This window comes from Nylanderia fulva, unplaced genomic scaffold (genome assembly GCF_048542155.1).
Source record: "Nylanderia fulva isolate GAGA-0341 unplaced genomic scaffold, ASM4854215v1 Scaffold19, whole genome shotgun sequence".
Lineage (NCBI taxonomy): Eukaryota > Metazoa > Arthropoda > Insecta > Hymenoptera > Formicidae > Nylanderia > Nylanderia fulva.
In genome coordinates, this window is record NW_028190161.1 from 1,007,058 (window position 1) to 1,027,245 (window position 20,188).

Below are 20,188 nucleotides of genomic sequence, written 5' to 3' on the forward strand. Positions count from 1 at the left end.
CGAATGAATCTTGTTTTATTCGTTCAAGAAGTAAAAAGGTAGAGAATGTCAAAATATAAAAAAAAAAAGAGAAAAAGATAAGAAAGAGAGAAAGAAGAGAGACACAGATAGTGTATGTCGTAGGATTACCAGGATTCAGCAAAATGGTATCCTCGTAAAACTCCGGAAGTTCCGCTGGCCTTACTGCGACAAGTGCAACCCCATATTTCCGGTGACTGTGAAAGGATGCGTACGTAAAGGATTTTCCCTCGTATTCTCCGAAAAAGCGGGAATCGCCGAGAATTATGTGATAAATCTCGTTTCCGGAACATTTACCGTAGAGCCTATGCCACTCTTCCTGTGACTGTTGACCTTCTCTAAGAACAGAAAAATTCCCGAATTCAAAATTTTTATCTTCGTACAACATACATATAATGCAACATTGAGAATGTCCGTTCACTCGTTTTTTTATTTTTACAATTTTCTTCATTCTTCTCTAATATTTTGACAGTTGACTGTCACTTTATGGTACAAAAAGTAATAGCAAAAGTATAATATACTTTTTCCTGTATTCTATCTTAATCAAATATATTAAAATCCCGCACACATGAAAACTTTGGAAATCTTATTATTATTAAATAAGTTCTGTTTGAAATATTTATAAAAAAATTTAAATTAATATTTATATTAATATTTATTATATTTATTAAACTGAATAAATCGGGAGCTAAATTCATATTCCGAAATGTCAAAATAGTCCACGTGGTTATGTGTATAGAACACGTGTTGCGAAACTTGCACGTATAATACCAGCACAGTAAGGTCTGCTGTATAATTGTATTCTGAAATAGATTGAACTTACTGTCCTCTGGACGTGTGCAACAATAGGGTGACTAGCGTCGATGCACCGGGACACGTACAATTGTTTGCCAATAGAGCGTACTTAAATTCATCTTCACACACCACGTGCTCCGCGAACTTCACGTGGAGCTTATTTTCCGGACGGAAGATTTGAACGTACTGAGGAACATTGGGCGCAAAATCTTTCACCGCCCACGATCTGTAATTTCAAAATTGAATGAATTTTCTTAAAATTACGCGCGCAAGAGGAAAAAGTACGTGCTTGACTTTTAGATATTTTTTTAACACGGTTTATATAATCAGCGTTACATAATTTATTTACATTCTACGAATGCGCCACATCTCTGAAAAGAAAATTTTATCGAAGAGGATATGTGCTAGATTTTTCTTAATTTTCATCAACAAATTCTTTTTACCTTAAATATCCAGAATATTTAAATATGTCGCGAGGTGCTTGTTTGAGTAAAACTACGTTTTATAAATATTTAGAAGTAAAGTAAGTTTAATTGATTTCGATTAATGAGAAGTCTTCTATTTACATACATTCGGAAGTAAAATTTAAATAAACGATGTGTTTTCGCGAAATAGATTGCCAGGGATAATTTTAGAATTATTCAACATTTATTTCTCGTAAAAGACAAAGTTTATTAGGAAACAAAAAATGACCAAATCGAGTTTCCGATGGCGATTAAAAGTGCAAGAAGTTTAAATTTAAACACTTTCACACAGATCGCTGACCTCAGTATCGTGTGCTCGTCAGCAGCGGTCTTATCGGCATAATTTCTCGCTGCCAACACGAAGCAGGCTTCCGCTTCGTTCATTCGCGCTCTCGCAAGATCGCCGTCCTTCAAGCACGAGCCCTGTATGTAAATCACTCTCTGTGCCCAGATCGGCACTTGCAGGATCATTCGCATTGTGGTATCGAGTTCCATAGGTGACAAAAGCACTACGTAATAGTCCTATTATGCAATAATCATATTTAGATTATTATCGAGCAAAAATTATAAAATAAGCAATAACAAATGCGTAGTGCAATTAATATTAGATGTATATTATATTGCATATCTAAATTTTTAATTATTTCATATAAAAAAAAATTAAAATTATTTTTTTACAAGTAACAACTATATTTCTGATCGTATATTCAATTATAGATTAGTGATTTGATTGAGTTACTTGTGACATTTGAGTTCAACGATATTTCGAGATTAAATGAACCGTTTATTTTCACTGACGATGAGTCGGAAGCTCGAAAAAGAATTTTTATGAAATACACGGGTCATTCGAAGTAGTGAAACATTCAGAGGAATACGTAATTCGTTCGTTCTAACCTGCAGGAGAGGGTGGGCGTAAAACTCATTTAAAAAGTCCATGATAGTGTCTGCTTGCAACGTCGTGCTGCAAACTACCACGTGCTTCTCACTCTGAGCTCTGTGAGACGAATACGAGCCGCCCAGCTTCTGTCGTTCCATCCACGTGAAAGCTAATTGTTCGAACTGCAATCAATATGAGATTTCGGTTATGCAATCGGCTAATGCATCTATCTGCGTGAACCATAATGAGGTAAACTCGAAACAGAAAACGTTGATATTCTATCCGCTTGTAAATTTAATACGAGCATATATCGAAATATTTGCAATATCAGTTAATTTTAAATAATAGTAAAATGTGATAATTATAATAATTCGATATAATATTATAGAAACCTTCCCTTTGTTGATAAATTTAGAAAAAGAAAGATATTCAGAGAAATATATTTTCTCTTTATATTTTTTCTCTCTTATTAATTATAATTTCCAAGTAAAATTTTATTTTATATACATATATTTTTTATTATAAATTTAATATATTATATTATATGTATACAAAACTTGAGGATTTCCTGCTTGATTTTCGAACAAACAAGCTTCATACTACATACAATAAATTTCATGCATGCATATTTTATTTATTATTAAATTTATTATTCATTAATAAAATCTGTACAAACGTAAAATTTCTAATATAATTTGTAAACATTTATAAATGTTTTTAAAAAATAGGAGAGCTGACTGACAAATATTCTTATTAATATTTATAAATGTGTTACAATTTTTTAAAAGTTGTTTGATTGTAATTAACTTAATATTTTACTTGTGAATACATTACGAGCACCTCGGTGTGATATCTCACATATGCTATCGTGTAACACAATTTCTACCTGCAAATTTTTAATTAACCTCATTAAACATTGCCGTTCAAAGAACTAAGTTGTTATAGGTCCTTTTCTCTAGAGTGACAAATTTGCATGTTAAATCATGTCGTTTTTAACACGTCTCTGCTATCTCGACTATGACCTTCTCGCACCGTCTAGAACCGGAATTTAATCAGATGCGGAAGTGTAAGGGATGGAGGGTTGACACATCGTGTTGACCTGTACAAATTGGCACGTATCTCGTATGCTATTGGCAGGCAATTTAACAGACAAATTACTGCGATCGACGAGGCTTCCGCGTGTTGAGCGCTGCGCAATCAATTGATGCCAATAGACAATGAGTAGACACGAGTTGCCCTTGTCGCTTTGTGCAATTAATATTATTTGGCCGATCGATTTCTCGAATTTTCGCATTAAGCGTTCGAACAATTTAGCAATATTTATTAATCAAAATTTAGAATATTTTATTAATCAAAAGAAATCATTCAATGATAAGATTATAACATGTGCATATGATTATGCACGTGCACAAAAAATACATAAAATTTGAAGAAGAACTTTTTTATATAGAGAGATACGAAGTAATTTAATAAAGCTTTAATGTATATAGGTAACGTAAAAAGCCTCAGGGTAGTAAAAAATTTTCTTAGAAGTGTGAGATTAATTACAAAAAAAGTTGTCACAAGATAATGCACATGTGGGTGTTAATATAAATCTTTAATAACATGCATATGTACTATTTTGTTTCAAATATATATGTACATATATATGTATACATAGAATCAAAGTCAGATATAAAAGAATATTAATTAGAACAAAGCGTAAGCTTATGTTAATACTGCAAAAAATTTAGAATGAATAATAAAATATAAAAGCAATACTGTATTTTAAACTGCATTTTTTAAATTAAACTTTTGACTTGAATTTAATTTGGAAATTTTCTACTTTTCTTGATTTTTCAAAAATCAATACGAAGGAGTATTTTCAATACAAAATAATTGACTAAAAATCATTTTTATTAAGTAAAAAGCTTTAAATTTTTCAAAAAAACATCCTCGCAGTTTTATACACTTTTTCTCTGTCAATTATATTATATATTATGCACCGGATATATTTTGCACTCTTTTTTTACGATTACGTGAAGATATAGAACTCTTCTTGACGTATATTCTCCACTCTTACATGAGAAATAAAAGTGTTATGTGCTTAGCGGATAGAATAATAAATATTCGTAAAATGGCGAGGGTCAACCGCGCGGCAATATGGCCAGTAAGACGAGCCCCATTTCGGTACATTTATGAGCTTCCCTGCGGCGTGACTTGTAAATAACGCCTATAAAAGACACCCATGAAGCGAACATCACTGTAATGACCACGACTGATTTGCATTAAACGAGATGAATACAAGTTTAGGATAATGTTTTTAAGTAAATTTTGTAATACAATTTAATGTTCTTTAAAATTATAATCACAATTTTAAAAATATATAATCACATTAATAAAATTAATTACACGAAAAGAATTTTAAATGTCTTATAAAACATGTTTGTTTTCAAGCACTTCTAATATTTTTTTTATTTTTAAATGTACTTATTGTCTATCATAATATCGATTTTCTTCAAGTAGCATTTTAAGTTTTAAAAACCGTTTTAATACACACACACTAAAATTTCTAATACTTTTATTTTTAATTTTAATCAACACAAATAACAAATTTTAATCTCCTATATAATAATAATGTAAACGTAAAAATTAGAAAAATTGAAACGTGATAGACTGAATCTAACAAATTTATGACTTTGATCAATCCATTCATTTTAAAAAATGTATACACACCTGTGTTGGTAAGACTATAAGCGCCACGCAGATCATAATGACCATGAAAAGTTGCGAGGGCCAAATGTCCGGCACGAAATCTCCATAGCCTACCGTGGAAAATGTCACTACGACATAGTACGTGCTTTGAAATAGATTTAAATGTCTGTGCCCCGCTCTTTGGAAGTGCTGGATCCCACATACGCTAAAACAGAAAATTCATTGGATCACTTACGATTAATCAGAGAATGACCACGAGAATATATGGAGGCATAGTTGTAGTCATTTTGTGTTGAGCATAAATCTACATCGTCTCTAGCTATATATTGCTAGATTGCAGCTAACGTAAATTCACGCTTTCTATAGTTCTGGCGCACTGCAGGCGATGCAACCTGCATTAAATTGCAAACGAGAATAGATGGTCATTTTCTTGATAGAAGAAGATGTCATATGAACCTTAATTTAAGACATTAATAATTTCAAGAGAATTCTTTTTCTTATAATTTTTATTTTTTCCTAAATTTTTAAATATTAAATATTATTATTCAAATATGTTTCTTTATTTTTAAATACATATCTTATTAAAATGTATTTATTAAAATATACTTAATATTTATTGTAACTTAAAATATTAAGAAATATTGTTATTTTCAACTATATAATTTGTATAAAACGTTATTTAATTAAAATATGTACAGTCATAATATATATAAAGATATTTCGAAAAATAATTTTTTTTAATTCTTTAAATACAAAAAGAAAAATAATCTAAAAGTATTATTACTACTAGACTACACAAACGCTTTTGATATTTCTGTTATTTATTTTACAATTGTCAAATTGTTCATCTTTGCATGACAATTGTTTGATGCTACGAATACAAGTATGTATCTCTTTATATATTCTTTTCTTATTTTGTTTAGTTAAATCGAATATAATTACGCACGCAATTAAAGCAGAGTTATATTATTCTTTGATAATCAAGTCTCAAAATTGCGACGCATGCATGCAAAAAATATTATTGCAATGCATAAAAAATATATTAATTAATTATGCAACGCATAAAAATTTAATATTTAAATCTTTAACAGAAAATACGAACAAAAAAATAAAATTTTCTACAAGAATCTTTTGTGATAAAATATCTACACTTTTATTAGACTCGCAAAACTCTATACCCTATACATCCATCACGTTGCGCGGTTCGCGCGAAACTGATTCTTGTGCGAGGTATCTCGAGCGCGAAACCGAGATCACGTGACCAGTGGGACTCACTGGTCATGTGACCACTGGTCATGTGACTTCTGATCATGTGACCACTGGTCATGTGACCATCGGTCCCGCGCTCGCGATACCTCGCACGAGAATCAGTTTTGCGCGAACCGCGCAGCGTGACGGATAAGTGGGGTATGGAGTTTCGCGCGAGTCTAATAAAAGCGTAAATTTTTGGTCACAAGTAGAAAATTTTATTTTTTTGTTTGTATTTTCTGTTAAAGATTTAAATATTGAATTTTTATGCGTAGCATAATTAATATATTTTTTATACATTGATTGCAATAATAATTTTTGCATGCATGCGTCGCAATTTTAAGATTTGATTATCAAAGAATAATATAACTTCGCTTTGCGTGCGTAATTATATTCGATTTAACTAATAAACAAAATGAGAAAAAAATATATAAAGAGATACATATATACAAAATAGTTGTTAAACAATGCGATAGGAATTATATACAAAGCTTTCTCTCTAAGTTACTAATAAATTGTTGCAATATTTATAATTAAATAACAAGATTTTCATTTATTAAGTTGCATAGTCGAAGATCAATTATAACAAATGGCGATTAGTTTTTGATTAATTTTCAAACAAAATGCATAAATTTAATAACGTATTATTATGCGTATATTTGTCCGACATTACAATTTTTTATAACTATTATTTGAGTAATTATTTCGTAAGTGATTAATTAATTAATTATTTAATTTTGATTGCTCTTTTATATTGACGAATTTACAATTGATAAATGTTTTTTTTCTTTTCATCAGCTCAATTGATGCATGACTTGTTGGATGTGTAAAAACCACTTGCAATTAGCGTAACGAACTACTGCATCGGCTTAAAATACCTAACATCAATTTTCAATCTGAATGAAAAAATTTGCGTTACTCGCAAAAGAGAGTTCTTCATTTCTTTCATCGCGATTTTTCATTCGGAGTTTCTCGCCGTAACGAAACAAATGCACAATTAGCTTGACTATTCGAATTAAGATAAAACGGCACCCTCCATCGTTCTTTGATCCTAATGAAATTGATGTAACGGTGAAGAACAGAAAAAGATTGAATCTATGAGAATAGTACTCTGTCAAATATATCGGATAACATTTGAACGATTAATATCCATTATGCATGCGATTCTTATATCTTGATATATATGTTTGTCCATCTTATTTATTTTTTCTTCTTTTTTATATTTGCGTTACTTCATTATGCTTTCGTTCTACATATCGTGATAATCGAGCATAGATTAATTTAGAATAAGTGGGTCGATTCATATACATATATCATTAATATAAATATATGCAATGCATATTTATTGTTATAAATAAATAATTTTATTGATGATTAACTTAATCTTTATTATTTATTAAAAAGAAAACTAATAAATAAATAATAATTAATAAGTTATTGACAATTCAAAATAATTTTACGTCTATATTACAATCTTTACTATTTAACATTTTATATAAAAACAATTTTGTTACATCTAATCTACTATTGCAACACCCTTATTATTTTTATTAAATTATTGCAACTAAAATAATATAACACAGCTTAGAGATAAATAATATATATTTTTATACTTATTATATAATAATATATTTGTAAACATTATTATTGCATATTTTTAATAGGGATAAAATAATTTTTCTACTATTTTCTTTATAATAAAAGAGTTATAAAATTTCATTTTAATTAATAAATATATTATTCTTATACAAATTTCTCAAATAATATTTAACTATTGTAGTATATTGCACTTTCGAAATTCGTTTCATGTGATGTTTTTACAAAAATTGCCAAAAGCAAGAAAGTTATATTGAGAAAAAGAAATAACCGTGTTCCTTTTAGCTGCAAAGTCGGTTTGTCATTTTGCTATATTTTCTCGTTTGAACGACAAATAATACAGTTACGCATTTTTGTTGAAATTTTTATTGTTTTCAATTCAAGTGTTGTTTGTTAGCGACGAATTTCGTTAACGAATTGTGTCCACGTGTGTGACAGTTCCAATTCAATCGAACATTATTTTGCGGAAATAAATGACATAGTCGAGATGGATTCTTCACTATCCATTGAAAAAAGAATTGCTAAAATTGTGCATATTTCAACGCTTTACTTTACAAATAAAATAAAAAAAATGTTTAACTATTATTCACAAAGGATAAAACTTTTTTACAAATCATAAATAAATATCGTTTTTTTTCCTCAAAATTCAAAAATATCAAACATCCAAAAAAATAAAAAATATAGAAAGAAATCTGATTAATGAAAATAATAATAAATTTATAGAAAATTTGTTTAGTTTAATTAATTATTTTGCATTGACATTATAAAGGAAAGAACCCCAAAGAGTTATAAAGTATAATTCTTTAAATTGAGAAGTTTATAAAAATTAGTAAAATCAGTCTTTTGAAGCTGGTCGGTAGTTAAGCTTGCAAATGCGATAGTGCATAGCGTGCAACTGAAACTATAGCGTTTATCGTTCATATTACTGCACGAAAGTCAAATGACCTGCACACTGATGAAGGTAATAATTAAACACTTTTAACAAGTCAATCTTGCGGCTATAATCAGTTTAGATATTAGAGATTATACAAGAACAGATAAAAATAATAAACAAAAGTTTCTTTTAAATTAATTTAAAAAAATGTATTCAAAAACTCATCACCTACACATATTAATTTATGATTTAAAAAATAAATTATGTCGGAGATAAAAAGTGGATATATTTAAGATTCTTTTATTCTATTTTTAATAAAATTGCATTTTTTTTAAATACTTTTCCATGTCTTTCAACCAATTGTGGAATTACTTAATTCGTTTTACTTCTTATTTCTTCGTATCTCGGTTTTAAGTGCGACGACTTTTTTCGCTCACATCTACCGTGACGTAGATCCGTCGCATCGTCGCGGCGCACGGACGGACGTCCTTGTCGTAGATAAGTTAACCGTGCAAGGGCGAGCTGACAAGTGCGCCGCTCTAGAATCATACCGTAAATAATAAAGCGCCGCGATCGATGATGATACCAATCCATCTGTACAAGCCGGTGTGCGATTATTTATTAACATCTGTCCCACATTACGATCTGGGTCGATCAGGTTCGTTTCGTCATTTTCTCGCTCGTTTCTAATATTGTATAGAGAAACAGTTACTGGTTACTGCGAAGCGTCGTTCATTCGCTTCTGTATGTTGAACTTGTTACTTGTTTATCAAAATAGATCTATGTATTCCTTTAGTTTTCATAAAGCTCACCCATTTTATATGTTAGATCTAGTATCTAAAGACTTGAGATATGATTACGTGAAGAAAAATGTGATTTAATTTTCTTTTTCTTTTATTTTTATTCGGATGAAATTGCTAAAACGTCATGGTGATATTAATTTCCAAAATTAATATAATTAGTTATTATCACATTATCAAAATTAGATTTAAAAAAAACATTACATTATTATGGCCTAATTATATATCTAATTGTAAAATCAATGAAATCAATAAGAGTATAAAGGCATATGTATGTTTATATATATAATACGAATATCTGGAAAAACGAACGTATATATGTATATGTACAAAAAATTTTTTTTCATTAATATCATATTTTCTGATTCTGCAAATTGCTCATCATAATGTTTTTTATGTTTCTAATGCTTTCACCATAAAATAATGCGTGCAAAAAATTTTGAAATATCAATTCTGTTAATATTTCATATTAGTTATACTCTCTTTCTCTCACTTTTCATCTTTATTTTGATTAATTTTATATTTACTATAAATATATTATAAATTAAATCTTTGTTCTAAAAACAGCTAGATATATTCAATATTTTATCAAATTAATAAAAGAAGATATACTAAATAAAAGAATAAATAAAGATATAATAAAAATTTAATGAATTAAAATTATGTCGAGACACAATAAAAATTGGGAATTATATTTATACCCAGACATAATTTTAATTCATCAAATTTTTCTGGAATACAACATTTAAGGACAAAAGTTGTTTTAAATCACCCAGTATTATCAAAACGAATTCTAATTAGGGAAAATTATAAAATTACATGTCTTAATTAATTTAAAATTAATATTTTATTCTGTTATCGTCGATATCTCACGTTGATATTTTTATTGACTTCCTGACTTTTGATAGTTTTCTAAATTACGTTGCAATCAAGCAGACACTCTTGTGACGTTCTAAATTACAGAAAGATCACACTGTATACGATTCATTTATTTTTGCAATTTAATCTCTTTCCCTCTCTCTGTGCTGTTGTTTATAGATACGACTTCATTAGAAGATTAAACAAGACGAACGGCAGTCATTCACGACCTGGATTTGTAAATGCGAACTCCTTCTGCGGTCGGAAAACTTTCCTCGTTATTCGGATAATACAATAAGTCTCGTACACACCAGCAAATGAAATATCGTTCGTTATGTAAACTTAAATAACGCGTCCACGAATATCATAATGGAAAAAACTTCATTACGATGAAATCGTGATTCAAGTCCACCGCAAAATATCAATTCACGACTGTCTGCATACGTGTTTCTTTATGAAGCCTTTATATTAAATATTTTGAGATAATGACATACTGCGTACGTAAGTTATATTTTTTTTTTCTATTTTTTCTTCTCGGTTTTATAATATAATTTTATAATTAAAATTTTTAATTAATATAAATTGTAAACATATATTTAATAATTGCTTCGATAAAAAGATCTTGTTTAAAAAATAATTTATATTTTTCATCAAAGTAAAATGTCAAAATAGATGACTGATTATTGAGAATGCAATTTTTATCAGCCTCAATCTAATTTTTCAATCTATAATTTATTTAAAAAATATTTGACTCTACTATTTTACTTAATACCATCGATGAACAAAATATTAATAATTTGATTGATACAACAAGCAGAAAACGAGAATTAATATTGACTCTTTTCAAAAGATATTAGAACTGTAGCTTTGAACAGATCATTGAAATTATTGCATATTGCATTAAATTATGCTCTAGCTTTGCTCGTAAATTAATATATGAAATTTATTCGTACAAAATCATCTCTTCTCAATCGCATTTTAATAAATTGCGCATATCTGATTTTATATTTGCGCAGCGGTGTGTGAAAATTATTCCACCGAAATGTGTAGAAGAAATATTGAGCACGGCTTTGAAATCGCGTGCAAATGAAACAAATAAGGACAATATTGCAAGAGAAATACCAAATGGCCACGCGCACCAATTTATTCATTCAGTCTAATAACGAAGCGGATAATACCGATCGTTGCGGTTTATTGTTGATTGAATATGGAAAACGCGAAATTGATATTTGCGTGAACACATGTCAAATTAATATTGTCCTCTCAAATGTGAATCCGTTTACAATTAAAATTATAATATTTATTATTATTAAGCTCACACAACCGTAATTCACCTTTCAATTAACAGCTTTAACCAACAGTTTGACATAATTGCTATCATCATTGCGTGTATATGTATTACTTTTACATAATTCAATATTTGAAATATAAAACAGATTTTTCATACATATACGCATTTATAGGTATACATTTTTATGTATAATTAAGTAATTTCCCTAACACCAGAAATGTTGGAAAGATATTCAGAGAATATCCATAGAATGTCGCAACATTCTATGGATATTCTCTGAATATCTTTCGAACATTTCTGCTGTTAAGGTTATTTAACTGATTCGAAAGAATGTACAACGATTTATTACAAAATAATGATCTAAAAGTTCGAGATTGTTAAAATTGTCTTCTAACTAGTTCTCTGTAAAATGGGAACTTATTTTCCTAAAACTTAAGTTGTCGCGCTGGGAATGTATCATTAGCGAACAAAGTAGAATAATGTGAATAATGCAATTTTATTACGCAAATTTTTTCTCGTAATTATCGGTTATAATAGGCACATAAAGGAGATTTTCGAGATTTTCAAAATAATTAAAAAGTCACAACTTGGCAAAATTGATTTTGACGTAACTAGCAATTTTATTCAATACTTTCACAACGTTTCGACCATTTGATTGTGGTCCTTATCAAGTGAGAATTCCATCAATTAAAATGAAATTAACGCAACATAAAACCGATCTTATTTAAAATTAATAGTTAAAAGAGGAACACGTCCCATCGCTATGATGTTTCGTCAACGACAATGTCGTGGTTGACTTCATAGTTTTATATCGTTTATTTATATAACAATTATTTTTTCTTAATTCCGGAATAATATATTTTTAAAAATACAAATGTAACAAATTATTTTGAAAGCACTCACCTAGTAAAGACAAGGCACAGTAATGTAGCACTAAGGATCATCAGCTGTTGACTCAATGCCGATTGGGACTTCTGCATTGCCCTGTGCAGATCGTTCTGAAAAGCGATTAACGATTATATTAACTGCAAATCACTGTTCTCAAAAAGAATAAAAGAATTTAAAATTCTTAGAAAGATATATTAAATAATATCAGAAAGAATGATTAAAGAATTGCAAAAGCTTTCTCAAAAAAATTATTAAGATATGAAATCACTCGTATTAAATTATGTTATAATAATTTCAAAGATATATCTTTCAAAAAAATATTTTTATTTCTCTTGAAAGCAAAAAGTTAAACTTTGTTTTTAAGTGTAACATAAATTACACTGAGTTGGGTAATAATTAATTAATTAGTTAAAAGTTAAAAAAACTAAGAAGTTAATAACTTTTAACTTAACTTGGTTAAATTAAAATGTATTAACTTCAACTAGTTATTTTTGACCTTAAACTTATTAACTTTTTTCTAAATAAAATTTTTTTTATCTGTGAATACCATTATTGCTTTTTTATAAGTTATAAACGTATTATTTTTAAATTAAAATATTATTAATTTTAATGTTTATTTGTCATCAATTGCAATTACTAAAAATATATTTCTATATAAATTTGTCATCAATTGTAATTACTAAAAATATATTTCTATTTAAAAATCAAAATTTCTTTGTTATTTGTTATATACATTTTAAAATAATTAACAAACAAAATTCTAATTTAATATAAATAATGTTTTTAAATTAATTTTTTATTTAACTTTAGTTAATTTAATCTTAACTTTATAAGCTATATAACTAAATTAATTTTATAAACAATTAACTTTAACTTAACTTAATTTTAAAAAATCATTAACTTACCCAACCCTAAAATTACAATATAAAAGGCAGTATAAATGAACTACTTACGAACATATTCTGCAGTGATTGCTTTGCCAACCAGCAGTTTAGGAACACCGGAATGAACAAATTTCTCATTGGTGGGTATAATAACTGCAAATATAACGTATCAATGCCTTCAGTTATATTATCTTCATTTTTATTATTTCTATCTATTAAAAATTATAATTAACATATTAAATTTTTAATGTCTTAATTATTGGGACTTAGCCATCTTTAATCATGCTCCAATTTTTCAAAAAAATGGCTTTATTTTTTAAATTAATTATTTGAATTTAATTGCTTAAATAATTATACAATAAATTAATTTTTTGATAAATAAATAAAATGTGATATTTGTATATTACGTTTATAAAGAACTTGATTTTCTTGAATCCCAATAATTAATTTGACTAATTGAACATATGTTTCCTCGTAATTTACAAATTGTGGCGACTAACGTATAAATACGTTCAATTAATTCTGTTCAATCAGTCGTAGGTATTTACGATGCAAATACGAACGCGACTGTCTAGTTTAACTTGAATTCATTGTGTTTACTTTCTAGTATCAAAGGCCGGCGAGTCCAACGGCAGAGTGTTTTGCAGAGTTATAAAATTGTTGTAACTGTGATTGTGCACATTGCTTTATATAAATTTGCTATAATTTAGAAAGTGTTCATATATATAATACATCGTTTATATAAGTTTAAATATATTCTTTAAAAAATCTCGTTTTCATATTTTCAGCAATATTTAGAAGTTTGAAAGGTATCAAAGATAGAGTTGAAGAAATTACAAAATAAATTCTTGCTTATGCATAATTAATATTTTTTAAAAACAATTTCTTTGATTGTTGATAAATGTATGTTAAGAAAATGTTATTAAAATATTTTTTGTAGGCGAATTATTATTCTACCGATATTCATTTATATACACGCGTGAGCGGCGAATTACGTTTCCTCTCCCCCCCTGGCGGCGCTGCGTAAGAAAGAAGGGAGAAGGTTAAGAAGGTCAGTTCCCCGCGGAAAGGGAGAGCGGTTGGACAGATATACGGCAGTGAGCCGTCGTGCGTGTCCTATCGAGTACAGTTTAACCTAATAAAGATCCTTTGTTAAGATCCACTAGAAGCCTTATTAGAATTACGCCCTGACATCATCTAAAACTATCCTGACACCACCTACAACTTCAGAAGTGGGATCGAAGAAGAAGTTAGCGAAGGATCCGTGAGGTTAATACACGCACAAGAGATATACGGGACTTTGAAAAGTACGACCAAGTGTTGTGGTCGATGCAGAGAAAACCGTGTCTTGTGTTACTCGAGTAGGGGGACAGAATATTCCGCGCTGTGTGCCACGAATATTTTGATGGTTATTCGCGCTGTGTGCCGCGAATCTTTGCTGCGTGCTAAAGGACAGAATATTCCGCGCTGTGTGCCACGAATATTTTGATGGTTATTCGCGCTGTGTGCCGCGAATCTTTGCTGCGTGCTAAAAGACAGAATATTCCGCGCTGTGTGCCACGAATATTTTGACGGTTATTCGCGCTGTGTGCCGCGAATCTTTGCTGCGTGCTGAAAGACCGAATATTCCGCGCTGTGTGCCACGAATATTTTGACGGTAATTCGCGCTGTGTGCCGCGAATCTTTGCTGCGTGTTAATTGTTCCGCCGCGTACGAGAGAAAGCGAGTCCACGTATCGCGCGCGGTGAATCGACGCGTAACGCGATATCCCTGTGAGATAGAATATTCCGCGCTGTGTGCCACGAATATTTTGACGGTTATTCGCGCTGTGTGCCGCGAATCTTTGCTGCGTGCTGAAAGACCGAATATTCCGCGCTGTGTGTCGCGAATATTTTGACGGTAATTCGCGCTGTGTGCCGCGAATCTTTGCTGTGTGCTAATTGTTCCGCCGCGTACGAGAGAAAGCGAGTCCACGTATCGCGCGCGGTGAATCGACGTGTAACGCGATATCCCTGTGAGATAGAATATTCCGCGCTGTGTGTCGCGAATATTTTGACGGTAATTCGCGCTGTGTACCGCGAATCTTTGCTGTGTGCTAATTGTGCCGACGTGTGTCGCGAACATTTTGACTGAGGTTAAACATTTATTAACACGTCGCTGTGTGCTAGGACGTATAGAAAAGGGAAGTGCAGTGTGTCGCTAACAATGGCGAGACCGCCGAGTGCGTATACGCTCGCCGAGATTAAGGACATTCTCCGCGAGAAGAAATTGCCGGCGACCGGTAACAAAGCTGACCTGATAGATCGATTGACTGCCAATGACCCGGAGATATGGACCACACTGGATGAACAGAGGTCACGGCAGAGCCGCGGTGTCGATCAGCCGATTGACGCGGGCCATGAATCGAGGGATGCCGTCGCGGGCAAGGACAATGAAAGCCAAGTAAGTAACGACGCATCCGTTGAAGGTCCTTTGACTGAGAATGACTTGATTCGACGAGAAAATGAACTACTTAGAAGAGAACGAGCTCTTCTTCAACGTGAATTAGATCTCTCGTCTAACGATATAACATCGAAGATCATGGAGCACCGCAGATGAATGATGGCGGAAGAAGACGTAATGGTCCACCGATGAGCGAAAGTGTAAGGGCTATTCGCGACTTGTTGAGCGAATTCGACGGCAGTGAGGGTACGTTCTGGAAATGGGAACAGCAGGTACAATTGCTGCGAGTGTCGTACGCCTTGGATGATGCTGCGACAAGAATTTTAATAAGCTCCAAATTAAAAGGACGTGCATCCGAGTGGTTTCACTCCAAACCACATCATCTTACCCTTGGTATAGAAAATCTATTGGCGGCCATGAAGGGAATGTTCGACCTTCGTCAATCAAGATTGTCCCTACGCAAGAAGCTCGAAGAGAGAGCATGGCGGACGGACGAATCATTCACGAGTTACTTCCATGATAAAATAATCCTCGCTAATAGGGTACCGATAGTAGATGACGAAGTTGTCGATTATGTCATCGAGGGTATACCTGATCGCAATCTCAGAGATCAAGCACGTATTATGCAGTTCGAGTCTCAGTCGGATTTATTGGAGGCATTTAAAGGATTGACGCTACACCCGAAGAAGTTCCCTGATCGCGAATGGAAGAAACCTATTGATCAAGGAAAAATCCAAAAGGATGGGAAATTGTCGATGAAGGAGAGTTCAGCGTTTAAAGGAAATCCAGCATCGTCGAGTGCAGATTTGACACCCCGCCGAAAGATAATTAAATGTTATAACTGCCAGGGAGTTGGACATCTGGCATCCGCATGTTCACACCCGAAGAAAGTTAAGGGAGGCTGTCATCGATGTGGTTCAGCCAGCCACTTGAAAAAAGACTGTCCCGAGAAAGAGTCGAAACCCGAGTCGACGAACGTTGTGAACTTGATCGAACCGATATCCGTTAGCGATCCGTATTGTGTACAGTTAAAGTTTTCGGTGTCCTTTGAAGGCGATGTGGATCGTGAATATGCAGTAGACGCGATAGTTGATCCCGGCTCCCCAGTGAGCCTCATAAAAACTGAGTATGTTCCGACGAGTTTGCGCGAACCGCTACCTCCTAACGGCGATTGTTTCTGTGGAGTAAATAAATCCCCTGTTCGCGTAATAGGCACCTTTTCAAAATTAGTCGAAATCGAAAAAATTAATATTCAGCTACGTTTTCTGGTAGTACCGAACGAAACAATGTTGTGTGCGGCATTACTTGGTCGCGATTTTTGTCGAGATCCGTTAATAAAAATCGAACTAGGTAAAACGGTAAAGATTACTAGGAGAAACGAGTCGACAAGCGAGAACAATTTTGATACCGAGATTATGCAAATAGAATATCTCAAAAATCCTGTAAAAATTGGAGAAGAATTGAATATTAATCCCGGTGTCGAATCGCATGTAGTCGAAAGCGTTCGAGGATTGTATAACAAAGAATACGTTGATATATGGGATTCTGATGCGAGCGAACCGGAAACCGAGATGAAAATTTTATTAAAAAATGAACAGCCGATTACCTTCCGGCCTAGGCGTTTAACGTATGCAGATAAAGAAAAGTTGCAAGTAATATTAGACGACTTATTGAAAACAGGTACAATTAGGCAGAGTAATTCACCCTACGCTAGCCTAATCGTTCTCGTGCGGAAGAAAAATGGCGAGTCACGACTGTGTGTCGACTTCCGTGAAATAAATAAGATTACTGTGAAAGACAATTTTCCCACACCGTTGATAGATGATCATATTGATCGGTTAAAAGGAAAAAAATATTTTAGTAGTCTCGACTTAAGTAAACAGACAGTTAATCCGCGAATATATCGTTGGGCATTATTTTTAGAGCAATACTGTTATCAAATCGTACATCGACCCGGTACACAGATGAATCATGTCGACGCGTTGAGTCGATGTCATAGCATTCTGACATTAGAAGCAAATTCGTTCGACCGAACTTTATCTATTCAACAAGATCGGGATGTAAATATAGTAAACATTCGAAATAAATTAGAAAAATCTGAGGATAAATTCTTTGAATTGCGAGACGGTCTTGTTTACCGTAAAGATAAGGGTAAAAAACTCTTATTTTATGTACCGATATCAATGGAAAGTAATGTAATCCGTACGTGTCATGATGACATTGGCCATGTCGGCCTCGATAAAGTTATTGCTAACATTAGGCAAATTTACTGGTTCCCACAAATGAGAGAGAAAGTAAAGTGCTATATTTACTTAATACGTTTTGTTCCTATACGTACGACCGAGACGGTCGTAATGTCAGGCTGGCCGACTGTAGGCGAATTATTATTCTACCGATATTCATTTATATACACGCGTGAGCGGCGAATTACGTTTCCTCTCCCCCCCTGGCGGCGCTGCGTAAGAAAGAAGGGAGAAGGTTAAGAAGGTCAGTTCCCCGCGGAAAGGGAGAGCGGTTGGACAGATATACGGCAGTGAGCCGTCGTGCGTGTCCTATCGAGTACAGTTTAACCTAATAAAGATCCTTTGTTAAGATCCACTAGAAGCCTTATTAGAATTACGCCCTGACATCATCTAAAACTATCCTGACACCACCTACATTTTATTATTTATTGATATTATGTGTTAAATGACTAATTATAATAAGCAGAATCTAATTGTAAGAATGTTAAGATATATTGCTCATGTTGCAATTTATGATCTTTATTCTTTTTAGATGCTATTATGATTTTGAGATTACTTTAGTTGTTTAATAAATAAATCTTTCACATTTTTATTATATTTAAAGACGTCATACATAAGTTCAACTATTGACTGATATTCTTATATAACCAGATTACGTGCTACATGAATGGGATCGAGTAATCCAAAATTAATGAGATTAAACTAATTTAATTCTAAAGCGCAATAACGAATGCACATAATATCGTTACGTACTGTCCATTGTGAGATGAAGGTTATTCCCTATGCGACTTGCAAAAATCGATACATCATAGTCATATACAATTTATCGCGAATAAAAGTTTGTGCATATTTCCACATGTAAATGTTTTATTATTATAACATATTTTATTATAAATGTTTTATATATTTTTAAATCTTTTATATATTTTATAGCACCTAATTACACCAATCTCATTAATCAATCAAATTTTATACGTGTATTATTAACAACATATTATTTTTTATGTGAAATAAAAAGAAATTATAAAAATAGAATTAAAAGCGCATAAGTATAATTCTCTTAAAATCTTACCGTGACTGTGAATGGAATTGTGTTGACCAGTTCCAGAATGAAATGGAAGGATAGAAGCTGCTGCCAGACATTTCCCTGTGAACATTACGAGGACAGCTCAACATACCCAGCGACAATTTTATCAAAGTAGAAACTGCGAATAACGTTCCAAAAATAAACGTGCTCTTCGTCGTTCTGCATTTTCTAACCTCGTAAAAATATTATTAAAAAAAAATGCGCATTAATGAGAGATCTTTAAGATTTATTTTTCAATTGCTCTTTATCTATATATGTTTTAATTAATTCTATTAATTCTACTATTAATATTAAATATGCAATTTATTTAATTATTATTATTTCTTCGGAAAACTATATATACTTTAATCGTCTGAAGATTTTTAGGAATTCAGTTTATATCACAATATATTGCGTATAAAGATGTAATGTTAAGAGAACCAATCGGAAGTTATATTCTATAGATTGCTTCATAAAAATATCATTTACCGCATCAGCGCCGGTGCTAATTAACTTTAGTCGTAAGACAAAAAGGAGAACACAAACGTAATCAAATCAGGAACTTCTTCGTCTCATCGTCGAGCTCGCCGGGACTGTTGACTCGATGCACTTTCTCCTGTGCACTTTGCTGAGAACGTGACGTGCATATTACATTTTTGCTTTAACCGCGACCTTTCATCCTATTATACGTCTCTTTGACGTTAACGGCTGACTTTTTATCCCGATGAAAGTTTCGCATTCATAGGAAGTAAGTTCTTAATTAGGACAGAAAATATCTTTCGTTTATATTTACAATAGGAACTTCTTACGAGGAAAGAAAACCTCAAACAAACTTTGACGTATCACTAAATTAATATGTTGTTTATCAAAATCCCTTTGTAATTTTTTTATAGAATTTATTATCATAAAATTTTGTAGGTGCCTATGTCTCAAATTTTCTTTTTCCATTATTTTCATTTTTATATAAACAAAAGATCCATGATAAGATTTTCATTCTAGAGATTTTGTATATTTTATATATTACAAGAACTAAATAAACATAAAATTGTAGAATTAAAATTAATCACATTATATGAATAATTTTTATTTTAATAGAAAATTTTAGAAATTTAATAAGTAAATAGTTAAGTAGAGTTTTAAATAAAATTTA

General features: G+C 31.5%; 1 protein-coding gene across 15 annotated transcripts in view; it reads right to left on the reverse strand.

Annotated features, from left to right (window-relative positions):
* Positions 1-20,188, reverse strand: part of SLO2 (slowpoke 2) — a 158,917-nt gene that overhangs the window by 21,499 nt on the left and 117,230 nt on the right. For 14 of the 15 annotated variants that reach the window (XM_085481685.1, XM_085481680.1, XM_085481684.1 and 11 more), the window contains 8 exons: positions 19,045-19,119; positions 13,357-13,440; positions 12,419-12,513; positions 4,870-5,053; positions 2,172-2,336; positions 1,579-1,799; positions 842-1,039; positions 130-356 (listed from right to left, as the gene is read on the reverse strand). In XM_085481685.1, the coding sequence (XP_085337811.1) occupies positions 130-356; positions 842-1,039; positions 1,579-1,799; positions 2,172-2,336; positions 4,870-5,053; positions 12,419-12,513; positions 13,357-13,440; positions 19,045-19,119 (1,249 nt within the window). The remainder of the gene's footprint in view (positions 1-129; positions 357-841; positions 1,040-1,578; positions 1,800-2,171; positions 2,337-4,869; positions 5,054-12,418; positions 12,514-13,356; positions 13,441-19,044; positions 19,120-20,188) is intronic. The other variant, XM_085481676.1, reaches the window with a different exon arrangement.